Source organism: Phaseolus vulgaris, chromosome 3, assembly GCF_000499845.2.
Source record: "Phaseolus vulgaris cultivar G19833 chromosome 3, P. vulgaris v2.0, whole genome shotgun sequence".
Taxonomy (NCBI): Eukaryota; Viridiplantae; Streptophyta; class Magnoliopsida; order Fabales; family Fabaceae; genus Phaseolus; species Phaseolus vulgaris.
The window spans coordinates 41,625,934-41,646,107 of NC_023757.2; the positions used below are offsets into that span (position 1 = coordinate 41,625,934).

Sequence of the window (20,174 nt, forward strand, 5' to 3'; positions counted from 1 at the left end):
TATTTTATTTAAGAGTTTTCTCTCCTTTATTGTCTCACTTTCTTTGTGGGAGAAGTTGTCTATTGCTTTAGATCAATTTTTTCAATCTAGGATCCAAATAGAAACAATTAAATTGACTCAGTTTTTTAATATAATGACATCTCACATGGATTCAACTAATTAAATTTAATAATAATTGGTTTAAGTATTCAATTTATAACATTCAAATTTAATGAACCAAACCAGGCCAATTTAACACATAGATTGAAGGGTGAAAGGAAGGAAACTTGGTTTTCCTTTACTCAATTTTTATTGCACTGTTGGGCTTTAACATTTTCTCATAAGGTTTAACTTCATTGTTGGGTGAAGTTTATATACTTTTCATTTTTTTGAGTATTTAGTACAAGGCTAAACTTTTAAACCTTAAAGTAACATTCTCCAATATCTTTTTGGCACATATTTGATGAATGTAATATTCTCATCATTGATGGAAATTTCATGGTCAGATATGAAGTGGTGATAATGGTTCTAAACTACTTTAGCATTCATCATCTCATGAGTATATAAGAGATATTGACTTTGATGAGTATATATCTAACAATAATTTGTCAAATTTTCTTATTGTCGCTACAATTAGTGAGAAGACATACACATAATTTCATTGTACCCTTTCTCCAACAAATTTGAACAAATGTTCTGGGTAAGACTTAATTAAGTAAAACAGTTAGCTTTGATGAATAAATATGTTAATAAATCGATAAAATATGTTAATCGAGCTACCTTGATCTATGAAAGATTTTCAATCTCCACAAATTTCTATGTAAAGATAATTGAGGGAGATACCTTTTTAGACGTGATTCAATTAAATTAAATCCACATTCACATTAAAACAACATCACTCATATAACTCACATCTTAAACGAGCTTCAATTTTAACAAAGTGCACTCGCCTTGCAAAACTTGTTAGTTATATTAACTTACCCACACTCACAAAAATATAATTAAAAATATTTTTAATAAATTTTCCGATCAATAATATAACCACTAAATTATATAAGCAACACTTTTAATTATAAATTCAAGGATTAAAACTATATAAAACCATTAAAATTGTACAAAAGATAAATTTATATCACTTGTTGTTTATGATCCGTAGTACCATTTGATCCAATTACATGCGACCATGCAATGCTTTAGATATACGAAGACCTGGACAATGGATAACATATGAGAATTCATTCTAACTGCAAACCTTGTACCATTTCATGTAAGAATATTATGTGGCACCTCACGATTATTTATCTTATTAATTGACCAATTACCATAATTATCCTATTATATTATTGGTAATTACTTGATGGACGTAATTACTATTACCATAAATAATTAGGGTTTCTCCTTGGGTGTATTATAAATAGAGATTACCAGACAACTAAAGAGACACCCTCATATTCTAACATCACACGGCCGAAACTCATTCCCTAAAGGGATTTTCGAGCCTCTCATCTCTTTGTCTCTCTACTCGCATAATTTCATTCTAAGCGATACACCCTAAAGGGGAACCCGATCAAGATCATGTCTTCGTCCCTTAGCCATACGATCACGGGTCTACCAGGGAACCCGATCAAGATCATGTCAAGATCAAGATCACGGGTCTACCAGGTATTATTTAATCATCATTATTCTCGTTTCATTATATGATTGAGGAATCCTAATCCAATATGTGGTATCAGAGCGTTTATGTTGCTTAATCGATTCTTCTTTCGTTTTCCCTAAATTTGGAAGAAACGAGGATTTTGATTCAACCTATTGATTTTTGATGTTTTTATTTTGGTATATTATTGAACCACTTATTTTCGAAAATCCACCTTGATATCATAAAATAAATTTTAATTTTTTCGAGATCCATAATTATTTTAAGATTTTGAAAATTAAAATTTAATATGAATGTTATGTGTTCTTCATAATTTTCGTGAGTATTCCCTTATTTGGAATGAAATTAATTTTGATTCTATGTTCATCATCATTATTTGTTGTTCGTATGAATTTTCGAAAATTAGGAATAAAGAATTTTCAGAAATTAATTATTCCCTTAATTAGGAATGGATTTGATTTGATTGTGTTTTACTAAAAAAATAAGTAAAAATTGATATCATAGTCTCCAAGTTTTTTCTTATTTAGGATAGTATATTCTTGCGTTATTAATTTTCGGGTATTATTATTATTATTACTATTTTCGAAAATAGCAGTCATGTCAAACTTGGAAACATATCAATCTAATTAAAATTTTGAAGACCAAATCTAAAATCAAATCCTTAATATTTCGCTACTCACCTTATCGGGTTTACGAGTAACATATTTACGCGTTTCCTTTTATTTATCGAATTAAATATGGTAAATCTTATGATACCGTAATTATGTTTAAAAGAATACTTATTTTGTTAAACTCTTAAAAAAAAAATATTAAGTTTGACAAAATTAAAATTAAATTTTTTGCTTAAACTTAATAATAGGAGTCTCCCTTCTGTCCAATGATGATGGGTTATGTCTTGTTATTTAAGTCTAATTAAGCACCTTCACTTACTTGTGAGTACACTTAATTATTAAATATTCACATGACATTTGCCTAAAAATACAATTACTTCTATTCTGTCCAACGATGTTTGTTGCACTTGTGTTTTGCAAACTTAATATGTGCATAAACTTAAATGTTCACTTCTGTCCAAAGATGATGTGTCACATTCTTATTGCACATACCTTACTTATAATTGTTCATTATGCTTAAATAATTGGTAATTAACCAAAGTGAAAGCTGATTATTTAAGTAGAACCTAATCTAGTCTATTATTTTGATGTTATAATAGATTTTATCACAACTTCATTATCATAATGGTTCTTACTTATGTTTGCTTTAGATCTAAGTTTCCCTATGTCACTCTAACTTTTTCCTTAGCCTAAGTATCTTAATTTGTCGTCTAACCAACCCCTAATATGGAAATTGAGACCTTGACTGGTGAAAATCAGTGAAGGTTTCTTAGTCCACTTCATTATGACTTCTCTTCCTTCTGCGTTTGAAGCCTTCAAAGTCAACTATAATACTCAGAAGGACAAATGGTCCATGAGTGAGTTGATTGCTATGACTGTTCAAGAAGAAGAGTGCCTGAAGCTGGAGAAACCAGATGTTGCTTACCTCGTGGCTACTGAATTGAAGAAGCGGAAGGGCAAATTCCATTGAAAAGGAATCTAATAAGGTCCCTAAAACTGATGCAAGTGCACCCTCCAGCTCTAACAAATCCACTAGCAAGTCCTACTGCAAGTTCTGCCGCAAGGTAGGACATAAGCAGTCTAAGTGCTCAAGCTTTAAGGAGTGACTAGCTAAGAAAGGTAATCATCTAAATATGATAATTGAGTCCTTTAATTTAAATGTTCCAACCAATACTTGGTGGTTTGACTTGGTTTTATGGTTCGTGTGACCAATTCAATCCAAGGATTCCTTACAATCCAGAAGCTGGAAAGAAACCAAAGAACACTTAAGATGGGGAATGGACAAAAACTATTTGTCGAAGCTGTGGGAACCATAGAATTACTTATGAAAACTGGAAAATGTATTAAACTTTATGATACCTTATATATTCCCGAAATTACTCATAATCTTGTATCAGGACCAAAGTTAGACATTGATGGTTTTTATGTTTCCCATGGTCATGTCAAACTTACTATTTCTTTAAATTCTCAATTGTTTGGTATTGGTTTTCTGGATAATGGTCTTTATAAGTTAGAACTAGATGATAACTTCTCCAAATCTTTGTTATCATATAATATTAATGAGAACTTAACAAAGACCAAGAGAAAACGAGACTTAGAAACTTCATCCATGTTGTGGCATCAACGTTTAGGCCACATTTCACGAGATCGCTTATCTCGACTTGTGAAGGATGAAGTCTTACCATCTCTCGATTTCACTGATTTTGGAACATGTGTCAAATGCCTCAAAGGCAAAATGACATCCACGACTAAGAAAGGTGCCACTAGGAGTTCAAAATTATTAGAACTTATTCATACTGACATTAGTGGCCCTTACAGCATCGTTGGAATAATAGGACATAATTCATTTATCACTTTTATAGATGATTATTCTCGTTACATGTACTTGTATCTCATTAAGGAAAAATCTGAATCACTTACAACTTTTAAAGATTATAAAACTGAAGTTGAAAAACAACTTGATCTTCAAATAAAAGTTGTGCGATCAGATAGAGGAGGTGAATACTATGGTAGACACACTGATTTGGGACAAGCCCCTGGTCCATTTTATGAGTTTTGTAAAAGCCAGGGGATTGTGAACCAATACACCATGCCCGGTACTCCTCAACAAAACGGTGTTGCTGAAAGGAGAAACAAGACCCTAATGAACATGGTGCGTAGTATGTTAGCCAACTCCAATTTGCCCTTATTCCTCTGGACCGAGGCATTAAAAGCAGCAGTTCATATACTCAATAGAGTTCCTTCCAAATCTGTCCCTAAAACTCTTTATGAACTTTGGACTGGAAGGAAACCGAGTCTTAGATATATGAAAGTATGAGGCTGCCTTGCTGAAGCTAAAGTTTATAACCCTTTCTTAAAGAAGCTTGACATGAAAACAGTAACTTGACACTTCATCGGGTATCCCAATCACTCAAAGGGTTATAGATTTTATTGTCCTTCCCACGTCACCCGCATTGTAGAAACCAAGCATGCTCATTTCCTAGAGGATTTCAAGATCAGTGGGAGCAGTGACAATCCTTACTTGGATTTACTAGAAGTACAAGAGGCGAGGGGGGGTGGGGGGGGGGGGGAGATTTACATCGACTACTAATTTGCCTCTGATCACTCCTCTTATACCCACTGCTCGCGTCACTGCACCACTTACTCCACGCTTAGAACCTGATGCTACTCTGAATCCATCCGAGAATGAAGGCACCCTGAACGACAAACATCAATACAATGCAAAACCCGCTAATCATCTCAGGAGGTCATCTAGAACTAAAACTGCTACTAATTTTGATGATTATGTAACCTACCTGACTGAAGCAGAAATGGATGCCGGAAGGTATACTGATCCTACCTCTTACAATGAAGCCATTACTAGTGATCAGTCTTCTGAATGGAATAATGCCATGCTCGATGAGCTTGACTCCATGAAGAAAAACAATGTTTGGGATCTAGTAGAATTACCCGACGGAGTAAAACCCGTAGGAACTAAATGGGTGTTCAAAACCAAGCTAGATCAGAATGGAAACATTGAACGCTTCAAAACAAGATTGGTTGCAAAAGGGTTCACTTAGAAATGATTATCAAGAGACCTTTTCACCTGTTTCTCGAAAAGATTCCTTAAGGATTGTAATGACCCTCGTAGCTCACTTTGACCTAGAGCTACATCAGATGGACGTCAAGACCGCTTTCCTTAACGGCGACTTGTATGAAGACGTGTATATGCAACAACCAGAAGGTTTTAAACCTGAAGGTCAAGAACACCTAGTCTGCAGGCTGAAGAAATCCATTTACGGGCTAAAGCAAGCCTCACGGTAGTGGTACATAAAGTTTGATGAAGTTACGAAGAAACAAGGTTTCCTTAAGAATCAAGTGGATCAATGCACCTACCTCAAGATGAGTGGGAGCAACTTTACTATACTTGTCCTTTATGTAGATGACATTCTATTGACAAGTAATAGTATAGACATGTTGCATGAGTCAAAGCGCATACTTTCGCATAATTTTGACATGAAGGATCTCGGAGAGGCCGCTTATGTTATTGGCATCGAAATATACCGAGATAAAGCTAAGGGGATTTTGGGATTATCCCAAAGGGCCTACCTTGACCGTGTCCTCACTCGTTATAACATGCAACATTGCTCTCCTTCTGTGGCTCCAGTAATTAAGGGAGATGTTTTCGGTTCTTTTCAATGTCCGAAAACAGAGGCTGAAAAAGAGCAAATGGCGATGATACCTTATGCATCTGTAGTTGGAAGCATTATGTATGCTCAAGTCTGTACTCGTCCGGATATCGCGTACATTGCTGGAATGCTAGGCCGGTATCAATCTAATCCTGGTCTAGATAACTAGAAAGTAGCTAAGAAAGTACTTCGATATCTACAAGGCACAAAAGACTATAAGAAGTGACAATTTAGAAGTGGTGGGTTATTCTGACTCTGATTTTGCAAAATGCAAAGATGAAAAGAAATCCACTTCTGGGTATATCTTTATGTTAGCAGGCGGGCTTATCTCATGGAAGAGTCATAAGCAGCAATTAACAACAACCTCAACAATGATGGCAGAATATGTTGAAGTGTACAATGCAACTTGTCATGGAATGTTGTTGCGAAATCTTATCGCTGAACTCAAAGTCATTAACTCCATTTCCAGGCCATTGAAGCTTTATTGTGATAACTCAGCCGTCGTTAGTTTTTCGAACAATAACAATTTGAGTGGCGCTGGATTATATCTTGATACAAAGTACTTGTTCGCACGTGAGCGAGTTGAGGAAAATAAGCTTTGTGTTGAGTATATTAGTACTAAAAATATGCTTGCGGATCCGATGACTAAAGGTCTCCCACCTAAAGTATTCGAAGAACATGTTTCGAAGATGGGATTATCTAAAGACCTTATTTAGCATATTTGTACTTACTTATGTTTAATAAAATTTCCTCATTTACCTTGATCTGTGTGTCCTTAAATATGTTTATACATGCCTAAATATACATAGACACTAACTGTACAAATCAAAGTCTAAAGGGCTTATTTATCAAGTGATCCTAAAATTTACTTAAGTTTTAAATTTGTATTGTAGTATGATTAATGGGGGTCTTGAGTTGAATACTGATTCAAAGACTATATTTCTCTGCTACAATTACAGTTTAGGACTAAAATGAGTATTAAAATCTAGCCAGACTTATCTAATGCTCATAATAAATAATCCTTTGGCCAAGTGGGAGAATGTAAGAATATTATGTGGCACCTCACGATTATTTATCTTATTAATTGATCAATTACCATAATTATCCTATTATATTATTGGTAATTACTTGATGGACGTAATTACTATTACCATAAATAATTAGGGTTTCTCCTTGGGTGTATTATAAATAGAGATTACCAGACAACTAAAGAGACACCCTCATATTCTAACATCACACGGCCGAAACTCATTCCCTAAAGGGATTTTCGAGCCTCTCATCTCTTTGTCTCTCTACTCACATAATTCCATTCTAAGCGATACACCCTAAAGGGGAACCCGATCAAGATCATGTCTTCGTCCCTTAGCCATACGATCACGGGTCTACCATGTATTATTTAATCATCATTATTCTCGTTTCATTATATGATTGAGGAATCCTAATCCAACATTTCAAACATGAAATCTTATTTGTTGTATTACCTCATCACTATTAGAATTACTAGTATCTTATGTAATTTGGAATTTGAAAACCAAAATGTGCTTCTTGGATCATAAGAGCAATGTTTTACACACTCAAACACCATTATAACTAACAGAAAAATAATTGAACCAAACACTTTTGAGTTTAAACCAAAACGAGTGGAACAAAATCTATTTAACAATAGTGGTAGATAAAAAATAGAGGAGGCTAAGTCAGGGTTGCCCTGTGACTCCAAGTGTTGATGAAAGTAGAGAAGTTTCCAGTGTTCAAAATGAATTTGCGAAACACATAATGGAGAGTGGGTTGGATCTTAAAATCAAACACAAACTTTGAAAAACCTCTATGGATATCTGGAGGTAGTGGAGACAATGGAATATATTGAAATATGGTCTCCATGGCCCACATTATGCAGCACAATGATCTTCCTTGCTGCTTAATTGTGTGTGACAGATGGCACATTATTGAATTGTAATTGTGCGGTGGACGCATTAGGTTATGCGGTGGAAAAGAGAAAAGGGGTAAAGGATAAGATAGAAGGAAAAAGTATTATATTCGTATATAATGTGAAAGGAATACAAGTAATATATAGGCTCTGTTAAAACAAAAAACAGAGAAACCAAAACTCATAAAACCCAATATCCCCCCTCAAGCTTAGCGGTAGATGTTGATCAACCCAAGCTTGGAAATAGCAGAAATAAAATCACCACGTTCAAGTGGTTTTGTAAGAACATCAGCAGTTTGATGGTTGGAGGAGATTGGCAGTAGCTGGAAAAGTTTGGATTGTAGTTTTTCACGTACAACATGACAATCTATCTCTATGTGCTTCGTTCTTTCATGGAAGCTTGGATTGTGAGCTATATACCTTGCAGATTGATTATCACAATAGACAACAGCTGGAGTCTGGACCTTTATCTTGAACTCATCGATCAAATACTTCAGCCACTGAATCTCACAGGTTAAAGTAGCGAGGGCACGATATTCTGCTTCGGATGATGATCGCGACACAGTAGACTGTTTCTTGGATTTCCAGCTAATCAGCGAAGAGCCCAGAAAAACACAAAAACCGGTTGTTGATCGCCTAGTTTGTGGACAGCTTGCCCAATCTGAATCACAGAAACCTTTAAGCTGGGGATCAGAACTGGCAGAGAAGAAAAGCCCTTGTCCAAGAGTTCCCTTAATGTAGCGTAGAACACGGTGTGCATCACTGTGATGTTCTGAAGTTGGTGCCCGCAGAAATTGACTTAGAAACTGGACACAATAGCTTATGTCGGGCCTGGTATTTGTAAGATATAGTAGCCTCCCAATGAGTCTTTGATAAGCAGTAACATCTTTTATGGGAATTCCTTCTTGAAACATGTTCTTTGTATCCTTCATCATAGGTGTGGCACAAAGTTTAGCAGCAAGTAGACCAGCATCGTTGATGAAGTCTATATTTCCTTTGGGAAACATGAATGCCCTTATTAGATCTGGCTATCTCGAGACCAAGGAAGAACTTCAAATCGCCTAAGTCTTTGACTTTAAAAACTTTGTCTAGGTGCCGTTCTTGTTGGATGATGAGGGAAAAAATACGATTTATACTGGGTAAAGGCTCCATTAATAAGATTTGTGTCTTAACAATAAGATAAGTATCGTTCAGACCTTTTAACAAACACAATGCGTACTCAGACTCTTTATACCTCTGGATGTGTTTGGTTAACGCACAACTGCATTTGATCTTGCACTCACAATCAGGAGTTGGTCGTAGTGCTTCAAGCTCTTCCCATAAGATTTTCAAATCAGTGTAGAATTCAGTCACTGGTCGTTCACCTTGCCTCATGGAATGTATCTCTTGAAGAAGATCCGAAATCCTGAAAAGATCTCCTTTTGAAAAACGTTCACGTAAATCTTCCCAGAGTTCCCTCACATCCTCTATGTAAACCACACCCTGCGCAATTTGTTCACTGAGGGTTCGTGTTACCCATGATATAACCATCATGTTCCACCGTTCCCACGTTTCTTGAAGAGGAGTACCTGTTTCTGGAGCGGGTAGAGTGCCATCAATGAATTTGTGTTTGTTCTTTGAAAGAAGTGCACGACGCATAGCCCTACTCCATTGATGATAATTGTTGCTGTCAAGCTGAAGATTGATCAAAACGGTTCCTGGGTTTTCTCCAGCATGCAGATAGTAAGGACTGCCTGGATTTTGAGCGGGATCTTGACTAATACTTGGATTCTGGGTGGGATCTTTACTGCGGCTAGTGTTACCTTCCATCACGAAACACAAACAAAAATACAAGAACCAGAAGCAGAAACAAGAACAAAAGAAATAGCGGAAGCAGAGCGGGACTTTAACCCGCTCTGATACCATATTGAAATATGGTCTCCATGGCCCACATTATGCAGCACAATGATCTTCCTTGCTGCTTAATTGTTTGTGACAGATGGCACATGTATTGAATTGTAATTGTGCGGTGGACGCATTAGGTTATGCGGTGGAAAAGAGAAAAGGGGTAAATGATAAGATAAAAGGAAAAAGTATTATATTCATATATAATGTGAAAGGAATACAAGTAATATATAGGCTCTGTTAAAACAGAAAACAGAGAAACCAAAACTCATAAAACCCAATAGAATATGAGAGTTGGATGCAATTCACAGTGAAATAAGGAGGAGGAACGTAACCTTAACAAGGAAACTAAAAATATGATGTATTGAACTTCGTGGATAAAACATGTTTAGTCCATTGTTAATGCATATAAGGTTATAAAAATTCACATTTCATGTTTAGCTTAAAAATACAAACCTGCACTAATGTGAGAGTGCCAGTATTATAAGTAATCCACATGCTTTTGTCCAAAATACCCAACTTTAATCATGGTGTGCATTGCCACTATCGGTGAGATCACATATGGTGAAAAATACCTTAACAAATTGTTCCATCATATTTTGAAAGAGTTCATAACTTTCGTGCTTAAGGTTTTCCAAAGCCACCGAGGTTGCAACATGAGGTTAGTTAATTGCCAATGAACATTGAACTTTGTTGCAAAAGTTCAAAGAGTCAATTGAATTGTTAAACAAGACTTAATATCATTGTAGGGTTGCTCCATTGTGAGTGGTGGAAAATAACTGCCCTGTAGAGAGACGTCTGACTTGTGTTTTTAACGTTCTAAGGTGTTAATCCATTATAAATTCTAATGGTTGAAGATTTTTGTCCGTAATCTAAACTTTAGACAATTCAAATGCTCATATTAAGAAAATAATTGGAAGGAGTCCTTTTGTAGGTGAAACTGATTCAATTTGAAGTTTCATTTCATCAACCTATTAGAAGTAGTTATAGTGTGACATCTCTCTACAATCAAAACAATAACGAACAAATTTTGAAAAAACTATTAATTTTTTAAAAAAATTAACAATAATTTTACATACAAAATGATCAATTCCAATCATTTCTATACTATAAATACATAGATGGTTTAAAATTTCAAATAGAAACAAAATAAATTTAATGTTATAGTATAAAGATAAAAAACGTATTTAACCGTAATATATCATTAATATATATATATATATATATTTAAATGTTACTCTCTATTGTAAAACGGTTGCTATGTAATTTTTCTCATTGTTAAAAGAAAATTCAAACAAAATAATTATGATTTAATTAAAAAGTTGAATAGTTAGGAATATATGTATTATATGATTAGTAAGTGATTTAATTAATAAAGTTGAGAATATAGTATATTATAACTTAATTGTATAAATAGTTATATTGTGAGGCAGAAGGGAGGGAGCATAAATTGTGGGTTTACTGAAGGGTTAATCTCTGGTTAAGGGAAGGAAGGAGACAACTTTCTGAAATAAAAACCTCTTCTTCAAGAATCCTGTGTTTCAGTAACAATGGATAATCGGCAATGGCGTCCCACTCCTTCCCCCAATCTCTGCCCCACTTGCTCCCTCACCCACTTCCCCTTCTGCCCCGCTCCCCCTCCTCCTCCTCCCCCACCCTATCACTCCCACCCATTCCCACCCGATCACCCACACCAATCCCCTCTCTCTTACGCCCCCGCCAACCCTAATTTCCCAAACTTCAAGAGACCCCGAATCCACGACGACAACAACAACCCCGTCAATTTCTCCGACGACCAGCGCAGATTACAGCTCATTCGCGATCACGGAACCAACCCCTCTCTCCCCCACACTCACGCGCCACACCAATCACAACACACTCAAAACGCCTTCCCTCCGCACGACGCCGTTCCGCCGCACCACCTTCACAATGCCCAATTCAGATCTTCCCCGCACCCCTTCCACCCTTATTCAGACCCCTCCCAACGCTTTCCCGACGTTTCCCCCGCCACCTACCATCACTCTCACGCTCCTCACGTTGGCATGCCTCCACCACCGCCTCATGTTAATTTCCCGGAAGGGAACCACCACAATCAACACAACTTGAATGGAGGAGTTGGTCACTATCCTTACCCGTACCCTGCGGGTAACAACAACAACGGTTCTTGTGATAATAACATGGAAGCTTCAAGATTTTTCAGGGGTCACCCTCAGCCTCCTCTTCCTTCTTCGCCGCCGCCACCTCTTCCTATGGAACCATCCATGAATCAATTGAAAACGTACTTTTCACCGCCCAAGAAACCGGCTTCTCTTTTTCCCGTTCACTTGAGCTCATCTCCTTCGTCGTACTCGCAAGTTTCCGAACCACATTCTTTACCTCAGCCCTATCACCCCGCCGGTTTTCCTTCCGAGGCAAGTTTCTATTTTTTCTCAGATTTGTAATTTTGAGTTGTTACACTTGCACATTTCTTAGTTTGCGTGTGTTTATTCTTTTGACCAGGAACCGTCGAAGCAGTACTCGGGAGATTCCCAACCTTTTTCGTTAAACCAGTTTTCTGCTGTCAGACCTAAATTTATTGATGCTTCACATTTATTTCGGCATCCTCATCGGGCTTCGCGGCCTGATCATTTTGTGATAATCTTTCGGGGCCTTCCAGGTGTGGTCTGCGCTGGAGTTTCGTTATTTGTTTGTCTGTTCGTGCAGAGTTTTTTATATTGTTGTGTTGAGGAAGTGCTGTTGTGCAAGTTTTCTCAGTTCGATGTTTTTTTTTTATCAGTAGATAGACTACTTGTTTATTTATTATATAAAATGAATAGGAGTTGTGGATGCAAATTCATCAGTACAATGCTTGCATGTTTGATTATTTCCTTCTGTTGGGATCTTTATTGCGCGTTTGAATCTGTTACAGGTAGTGGTAAGAGTTACCTGGCAAAGATGCTGCGTGATCTTGAGGTTGAAAATGGCGGTGATGCTCCTCGAATTCATTCAATGGACGATTATTTTATGACTGAGGTTGAAAAGGTTCACGACTCCTTTTTTATTTTTATTTAGACTGATTTTTCTTGTTGTTCTCTATGCGATTTTGATCAGTTCATAAGTTCTGGTGGAAGTTGTATTGATAGTTGTATTTTCTCTTAAAAGGTCGAGGATAGTGAGGCATCAAAATCTTCAAGCTCAGGCAGAAACAAGAAGCCTGTCACCAAGAAGGTCATGGAGTATTGTTATGAACCTGAAATGGAGGAGGTAGCGTTTCATATACTGAGCATTGTATTTTGTCATTTGTATTACAAATGTTTGCTGTCATTTGTTTAGAATTGTTGTACTAGATTTTTGTTTGTCCATGCAATTTCTCTAATTGGGAATGAGTTGTAGGGAGGGCATTATGTGATTGATTGGGTCTACTTCATTGTTTTATCTTATTATTACTTATTTTCTTTTAAAGTTTATATATAAAAAAAATTGATCATGGTAAGACTTGTTACATGGACTATATGGATTTGAGCCTTTAGACTTTTTTTTTGTGCTGTGATATTTTTGGAGTAGATTTCAAATGGAAATATCAGAAACTGCAATGATTGGTACATAGAGGACAGTGGAATCTAATTTTTGCAATGCAGAGTGTTTGGGAGCTGGCTTGCATGTTATATGGTAGCAAAATGGGAACTAGGCCATAGCAGCTTGGTTGCTAGGAATTTCTTTATTTCTTATTTTCTTTCCTTTATTTATTATGGCTCCTTGTCATATATAAATACGTAATTGCTTGAGAAATACTGGAAAAGTCAATGTTTTAAGTTCTATTGTATTAGCTCTTGTTTGTGATATTATGCATTTGCTTCAAGTTCTCTGTGAATTCCTTGATATGCACTTAATTACCTTCTCTGATTATATATTTTTTTGTTTTACACCCAATCATGACAGGCTTATCGGTCAAGTATGTTGAAAGCTTTCAAGAAAACTGTCGAGGAAGGAGTTTTCACCTTCATTATTGGTATGCATCACATTAAAAATATGATAGCTGGGTTATTCTTAACAAATGATTTCCACTTTTTCGGATATTATCTTGTTCAAGTCATTGTTTTGCTCTTAATAGAAAATTCTGCCTTTTGTCCTGAGGTGCATGCACATTTATTGTGAATTATCTGTTGTGTTCTTCTTAATAGAATTGCAACCAGTACTGATTTGATCTGCTCTGGTATGTGTTTATGTGAAATTACCTAAATAATCTTTTATTCCGGAAACCAAAAGAAATTGTTTTCTTAGGTGAATTATAATAACTTAAAGCATAGAATCAGAAAATGGTTGAGGGAGCTATGGTGGCTTGTTAAAAAAATTAATAAGTTCAATGATGTGGCTTCATTTTAGATTAAGTGGTGACGCAGTGTCCATGCACTGCCTATTTATGCACTAACCACAGATGCAGTTTTTTGTTCGGCAATGTGACCCTTTTCTTGGTGGTATTTGTGCCTCATCTTAGTGGATGACCGCAATCTGCGGGTAGCTGATTTTGCTCAATTTTGGGCAACTGCAAAGGTATACCCTTTTTTCTTTCTCGCAACCTCTGCCATGTGTGCTCAAGACGACTCACAATATCTTTGCAATACTCTCTCCTATGCTCTCAGAAATAGGTGTCGACATATGTTTCATGTGCCTTGTAGTTTACCTAGTTTTGTAAAGCATGTACAGTTTCTTGTTATGATTTTGTATGGAAAACTAGCAAACAAAAGGGTAGAGGATAAGAACTGCATTCAGTATTAATAATAAATGCAAATAACCAAGTTTTACCATTAAAAGTGATCTATAATTATGCTTCACTGTTGTTTGTCTTGTTTAATTATAGAGAGGCCAATCAGTGACTGGCCAAGGACATTGATGTAAGATGTGGAGGGTAGGGTTTACTTGGTTTACAGCAGAAGAAACTTAAGAATATACTTAGCCAGGATATGTAGGTATTCTATTATTTTATATTTTGGATGTGATCCACCAATAGTGGAGGGGTGATCGTGATTTTCCTTTTTCTGTTATTATTTTTGGTCTCTAGCTTTGGCAGGTATAGTTGTCTCCATGGACCATAGCTGTGTGGGTAGGGAGTTAACCATTTTCTAATTCTCCTACATTCCTACCTTATTGCAAATTCAATAGGACTGTTCACACATTTGGCTCCCATCATAAGACTTTGTATGACTCATGTTATGCACAAGGCTGTTAAAGATTATAGATAACGAACTAACTTTAAATAGGGAGGTTCATACTACTTCTTCTCCCATGTTCTTTTGTTTTAAATGTGCTACAATCTACTGAAGTTTCAGTCTATATGTATTTGAATTAAAAGTTGGTTTGATTTTGACGTACATGAATAAATGCTAGTAGCCTCTGTGTACTGTTCCAGTGATTAGTACATATTTCATTACTAAATAGATACATGAATTAAAGAGAAGGTACATGAGATCTGTTTGTTCTGTGTTTCCTTTGCTGATGAATATTTCTCTTGCTTTCAGAGATCGGGCTACGAAGTTTATATTTTAGAAGCTACATACAAGGACCCAGTGGTGCGTTTACTTGTTCTTTCTACCTATCATCTATTTTTCTTTTAGCCTTTAAACTAACCAATAATTCATTATCTTAACAGAGAGCCTTTCCTTCCTTCCTTTTGTTTTTCTCTTTCAAAACATGGGATTGACTTTTTGTATATTGAGTTTAAAAGCTTTGGTAATCATTGATGACCGAATTCTCATATATAAGCAAATAATTCTTATAGTTGCTGTTTTGATATTTTTCTTCAGGGTTGTGCTGCTAGGAATGTCCATGGATTTACACAGGAAGACATAGAAAAGATGTCTAAGCAATGGGAAGAAGCTTCGGCATTGTATCTGCAGCTTGATGTGAAGGTTTGTTGTAGATCTGGTGTTATTTGGTTGAAAGTGTGGCATTATCAAGCCATAACATTAGTGCAAACTGTATAATAATGTCTTATTACTAGTGTCTTCATTGTTTATCTTTATTCACTTGGCAGTCATTATTTCATGGAGATGATCTAAAGGAAAGCAGGATACTAGAGGTAATTAAAATATTTGCACATATTTATCTCTTGAGCCTTTGTGTGTAATTTAGTGTCAAGACTTTCAAATATTATTCTTTTTTTTGGAGTGTGGGTTAAAGAAGAAATTATGGAGAGAAAGGAGAAAAGGCACAACCAAGGGAAAATAATAATATTTCGTGGAAAAAAAATTCTAGAATGTTTAGTCAAAGGCGATGTTATGCAAGCTTACTTCTGTGTATTTGTTAGCATTCTAATGACCATGTTTTATACCAAATTTAATATGGTAAATATTAATAATTTTTTGTTTTGTAGTAAATTATTATATAAAACATTTCATGTTTAGAGGTACAAAATGAATCTAACGTAAATTCAGAATCACTTGTTAAAATCTGTCTTGTGTTTATGAAGTGTATATATACTATTAATGGAGTGGTTTCTAATTGAATGATATGTGTGGTTACCATATAAATTACACTACCGTACAATGTTGCTGGAGATGTTTTATTTATTTCTTTTCATGCCTTCTGTTAATTGGGCTCAATTATCTGTCCGTTTTCTGGGCACTGATTTTTGGCTCATCTGAATTGCAAGTGTCTTTACTCTGATGTGTGTTCATAGGACTGAGATTGACACAGGCAGATTATTTTTAATAATAAAATGCTCTAGAAAATATAAGTGGAACTATCGTAGTTTCACTATTTTGTTTGTTGTTATGGCTTTAGTCATCTAGCTATAATAATAACTAGATTTGTTTTAATTTGTAGTGTATTGTATTTTTGACTTCCTTGTCGGATGTAGAGTATGCATTGTCAAATACCTACACACCTTTTGTTGCTGAATATTCTATAATATTTTGCAATGAGAAATTCTGTTTGTTTTTACAAAATTTTCAAGTAGCGCACCTGGACTGATTGGTTTCATATTGCACCTATTCCAGGTTGACATGGATATGGAAGACGATGATCTGGGTGATGTATTACCTCCAGTTCAAGGGAGAGAAGCTGGGAAAGTTGTTGACCCTATTGTTGGGGAAGATGCAAGTAGGGTGCTCTAACCAGTTGCTATTTGTGTGGCTGTATTTTATCTATTTGCGGTGCATCTCATCACTGATATCCAACTCTACTGTAGTTGTGTATCTTATTTTTCATTATATATTGGATATGATCATGCTTGCTTAGAGTTGTAACTTTGAAGTGCCTAACCTTGCTAAAATTAGGACCATAAGCATTCAGGTTAACACTGGGATGGGTGGTGTATCTTGATATTTTTTTATCTTCCCCCTTTATGTGTCTCAAGAACGGTGTGACAAAGTCATTGTACTTTTTAAGGGACGATGTACAATTTCTAGTGATAATTGGCATGATATAAATTTTCATCTAGGGAGGACATGATTAAAAGGAAATCAAGAAAATATTAACACCTATTTTATTTTATGTATTTTGTAAGTGAATTAAACAATTTGGTTTTAAAGCTGTTTTACTGTCACTTGTCCTTGGATTTCGTTAAGGTGAGAAATACTAAGCTCTCTTAAATGGAATATTGTGTACTATACAGTGGAGTCTTATTATTTTTCTTTGGGATTTCTGGAGTATTTCACTTACAATGCATGCTCATCATATTCCTACTTGTATGCATGTTGTTTTCAATTTCATAATTAAAATATAAACTTGTTTATGCCCTTTTCTTAGTAATGTGTAAAATTATGTTAGTACCAACTTAGTATCACCCCTTTCCTCTCTTGAATTGGAAATGCATTTATTTTGAACTTTTTATACAAATTAAATATGTCCAAGCTATAATACCATCCCTGGATTATAATTAGATTAGAGGTTTTTGGGTGGGTTTAAGTACCATGTTTGTCTTGTTTTTTTCTGTTTGATTAAGCTTTTGAAGTTTAGGTTTCCTGAAAAAGGCTGGGAAGAACTGGGATGCTGAAGGGGAACATCCAACGGAAGTCAGGGAATTGGGTAAAAGCAAGTGGTCAGAAGATTTCGGTGAAGATGACATTGGTCAAACTGAAGGTATGAAGGGCAATATTAATGCTCTGTCTGGGTTAATTCATCAATATGGCAAGGAACGAAAATCTGTACATTGGGGTGATCAGGTATGATATATTTGTTTTGTGCTGTTATCTGAAAGCTTAGAAAGTACTATTTGAAGTCTCCTTCAATCTTATAGTTTGGTACCAAAAATTGCATTCTTGTTTAAATTCCTCTGGAAAGAAGGAAGGGAAAGGGGGTCATGCAGGGATTGAATCTTAAGTCATGAAGTGCTGTATGGTAAAGACGGAGGCATGAGCTGTCAGCTCATTGGTGTCCGTTTTTTGAATTGTATTCATCTTTCTATTTTTTTTCTCTTGCTTGAGGCGTTGAGGGTATCGAAATGTAGAAAAAGGAAAATTACTTAAAACTATAATATATAAGAGAGAATTTCAATTTTAGGTTTGGCTGTTGAAACACGGCTACAAAAACAGTGGTAAAACCTGTTTTTTTGGCTTTCATTACTTAGCCATTTCCTTAATCTCCACATCCCCGCTCCCCTCTCTTTGCAATTATTCTTTCAGGGTGGCAAGACAGGGTTTTCAATAGGGGCTGCAAGGAAGGTAAATGCTTTGTCTATAGTGATCGGACCTGGTACTGGATACAATCTGGTTAGTGGTTTGATTTCATGTTTCTTAAATTTCAGGAACAGCATTCTATTTAGTTGTCCTTTTCTTTTTTGGTGTTAGTTCTGATAATAATCTATCTTTCAAGATTTTGTGTTGGGTCTGTTTTCCATCCTTTTCCGGAAGTAAATAGGCTGTATGTTTAAGCATTCTATTAGCTGATTTGCCCCAAGTTGAAGATTTTTTTCACGGGGAAGATCCTTTATATAAACCTTTCCATTTTATATTAACGTACAGAAATCTAATCCATTACCTGAAGAAGATATTCCAAGCCGTAATAGTGTGGAATCAAAAAAGCATAGCATATTTCAAGAACGAATCCGGGCAGAACGAGAATCCTTCAAAGCTGTTTTTGATAGGAGACGACACAGGATTGGCGGACTTGATGTGGAGGAGGACTAAAAGAGAGACGCAATGCCAAAAGGCTTTCACAAAGTATGCACTGGACAAGTTATTTCCAGGATTTGAACCCGTCACAAGACAAGTTCTTACCTGATGTAATCAAAATAGAGGGGTTAATCTCATACTTTCATTTGTTAGAGAAGTAGTTTATGTGACAAAACTGAGTTGAATTGTTTGGTTGGCTAAAAAGAACGTGATGCCGCAGGCTCTGTTTTTGTGTGAAATGATGTAAATCTTGTCCAATGATAATATTAAATATATACACCGGATGTAGTAAGCTCAAACTCGGCGTGTGGGTGTTGGTTTTTCTTTCCCTTTTTTCCCTTGTACCAGCTCCTTCTTTCACATTTATAGGCATGAGTTACGCTGAAAAATAATTGGTGTGAAAGTCGTCTGCAAACGAAATATGCTTGTGTTATTGTATCCTTCAAGTACGAACAGTCGTGCGTGATGATTTTATAGATACAACGAATATACAATGGAATCTATTCATACACTGAGAGGATTTGTTTGCTCTTTTACTTTCTATCCTAAGTTATTTTTTCTTCTATTCTTTAAAATTAACATCAAAGGGAAAAATAAAGTATTTTTTTTTCATAAAATAAACAGTACAGAAGTGCGGGAGCTGAGACTTCGATTCTAATGCTTCTTGGCTTGCATGGCTTTGCAGTGATGTCTGTCTTGTAAAATATTGCATCTTTTCCTCACTTAGTAAAGAAAGGTTCCATTCATCATGAAGTCACCCTCCGATGTCCTCAACAAACTCGGGCTCTTAATCCCATGGTTACCTAAATTATGGTGCACAACAGTATTATAGTTTCGTTACTTACAACAGCCCATAATACACGAAATAATACGAAAATTGAAAAGTTATTTTGGCAATCTAAGAAAGTGAGATATTGGTGAAGTATACTTAAGCCATTGTCTTGTAGTCTTTGTTGAGAATATTAAAGAACACCCTCTCCGTTGGCATCCTCAGAACCAATCCTGGATTAAAATGATTGAAAGCCAGAGGTGTGTGAATTATTAGAATCAAATATAATTAAATATATAGATATTATATAATCAATTATTTTGCTTTTCTTTTTAATTTGTTAATATGTTTACAATTATATATAACTATCTCTTTTTGTTCCATAGATGTTGTGGATGAATTCTAATGTCTCAACATTGTTCAACTTTCTGCTATTGATGTTCTATAATAATTTTTATATACTTAATTAAATGAATTATTTTATTTATTTTTCTTATTATTTAAGTAGAGAGGACTCCTACAAAAAAAGCAACAACCTGCATAACAATATGCATATAGCCAATATTTCTGCAGTTAAATACCAATAACAAAATAAC

The 20,174-nt window shown here is 35.5% G+C and overlaps 1 protein-coding gene across 2 annotated transcripts; it reads left to right on the forward strand.

The window, feature by feature from the left end:
• Positions 1-11,160: 11,160 nt before the first annotated feature.
• On the forward strand, positions 11,161-19,108 carry LOC137807788 (uncharacterized). 2 transcript variants are annotated; one of them, XM_068608582.1, is made up of 13 exons: positions 11,161-12,131; positions 12,220-12,376; positions 12,629-12,741; positions 12,862-12,963; positions 13,639-13,708; positions 14,195-14,250; positions 15,216-15,266; positions 15,501-15,605; positions 15,731-15,775; positions 16,695-16,797; positions 17,656-17,861; positions 18,321-18,407; positions 18,660-19,108. In XM_068608582.1, exons 1-13 carry the CDS (start codon positions 11,271-11,273, stop codon positions 18,822-18,824), a joined length of 2,121 nt encoding a protein of 706 aa, XP_068464683.1. In that variant the 5' UTR covers positions 11,161-11,270; the 3' UTR covers positions 18,825-19,108. The 2 variants fall into 2 exon arrangements, with proteins under 2 accessions (XP_068464683.1, XP_068464684.1); XM_068608583.1 differs by having other exon boundaries at positions 12,629-12,732.
• Positions 19,109-20,174: the final 1,066 nt, after the last annotated feature.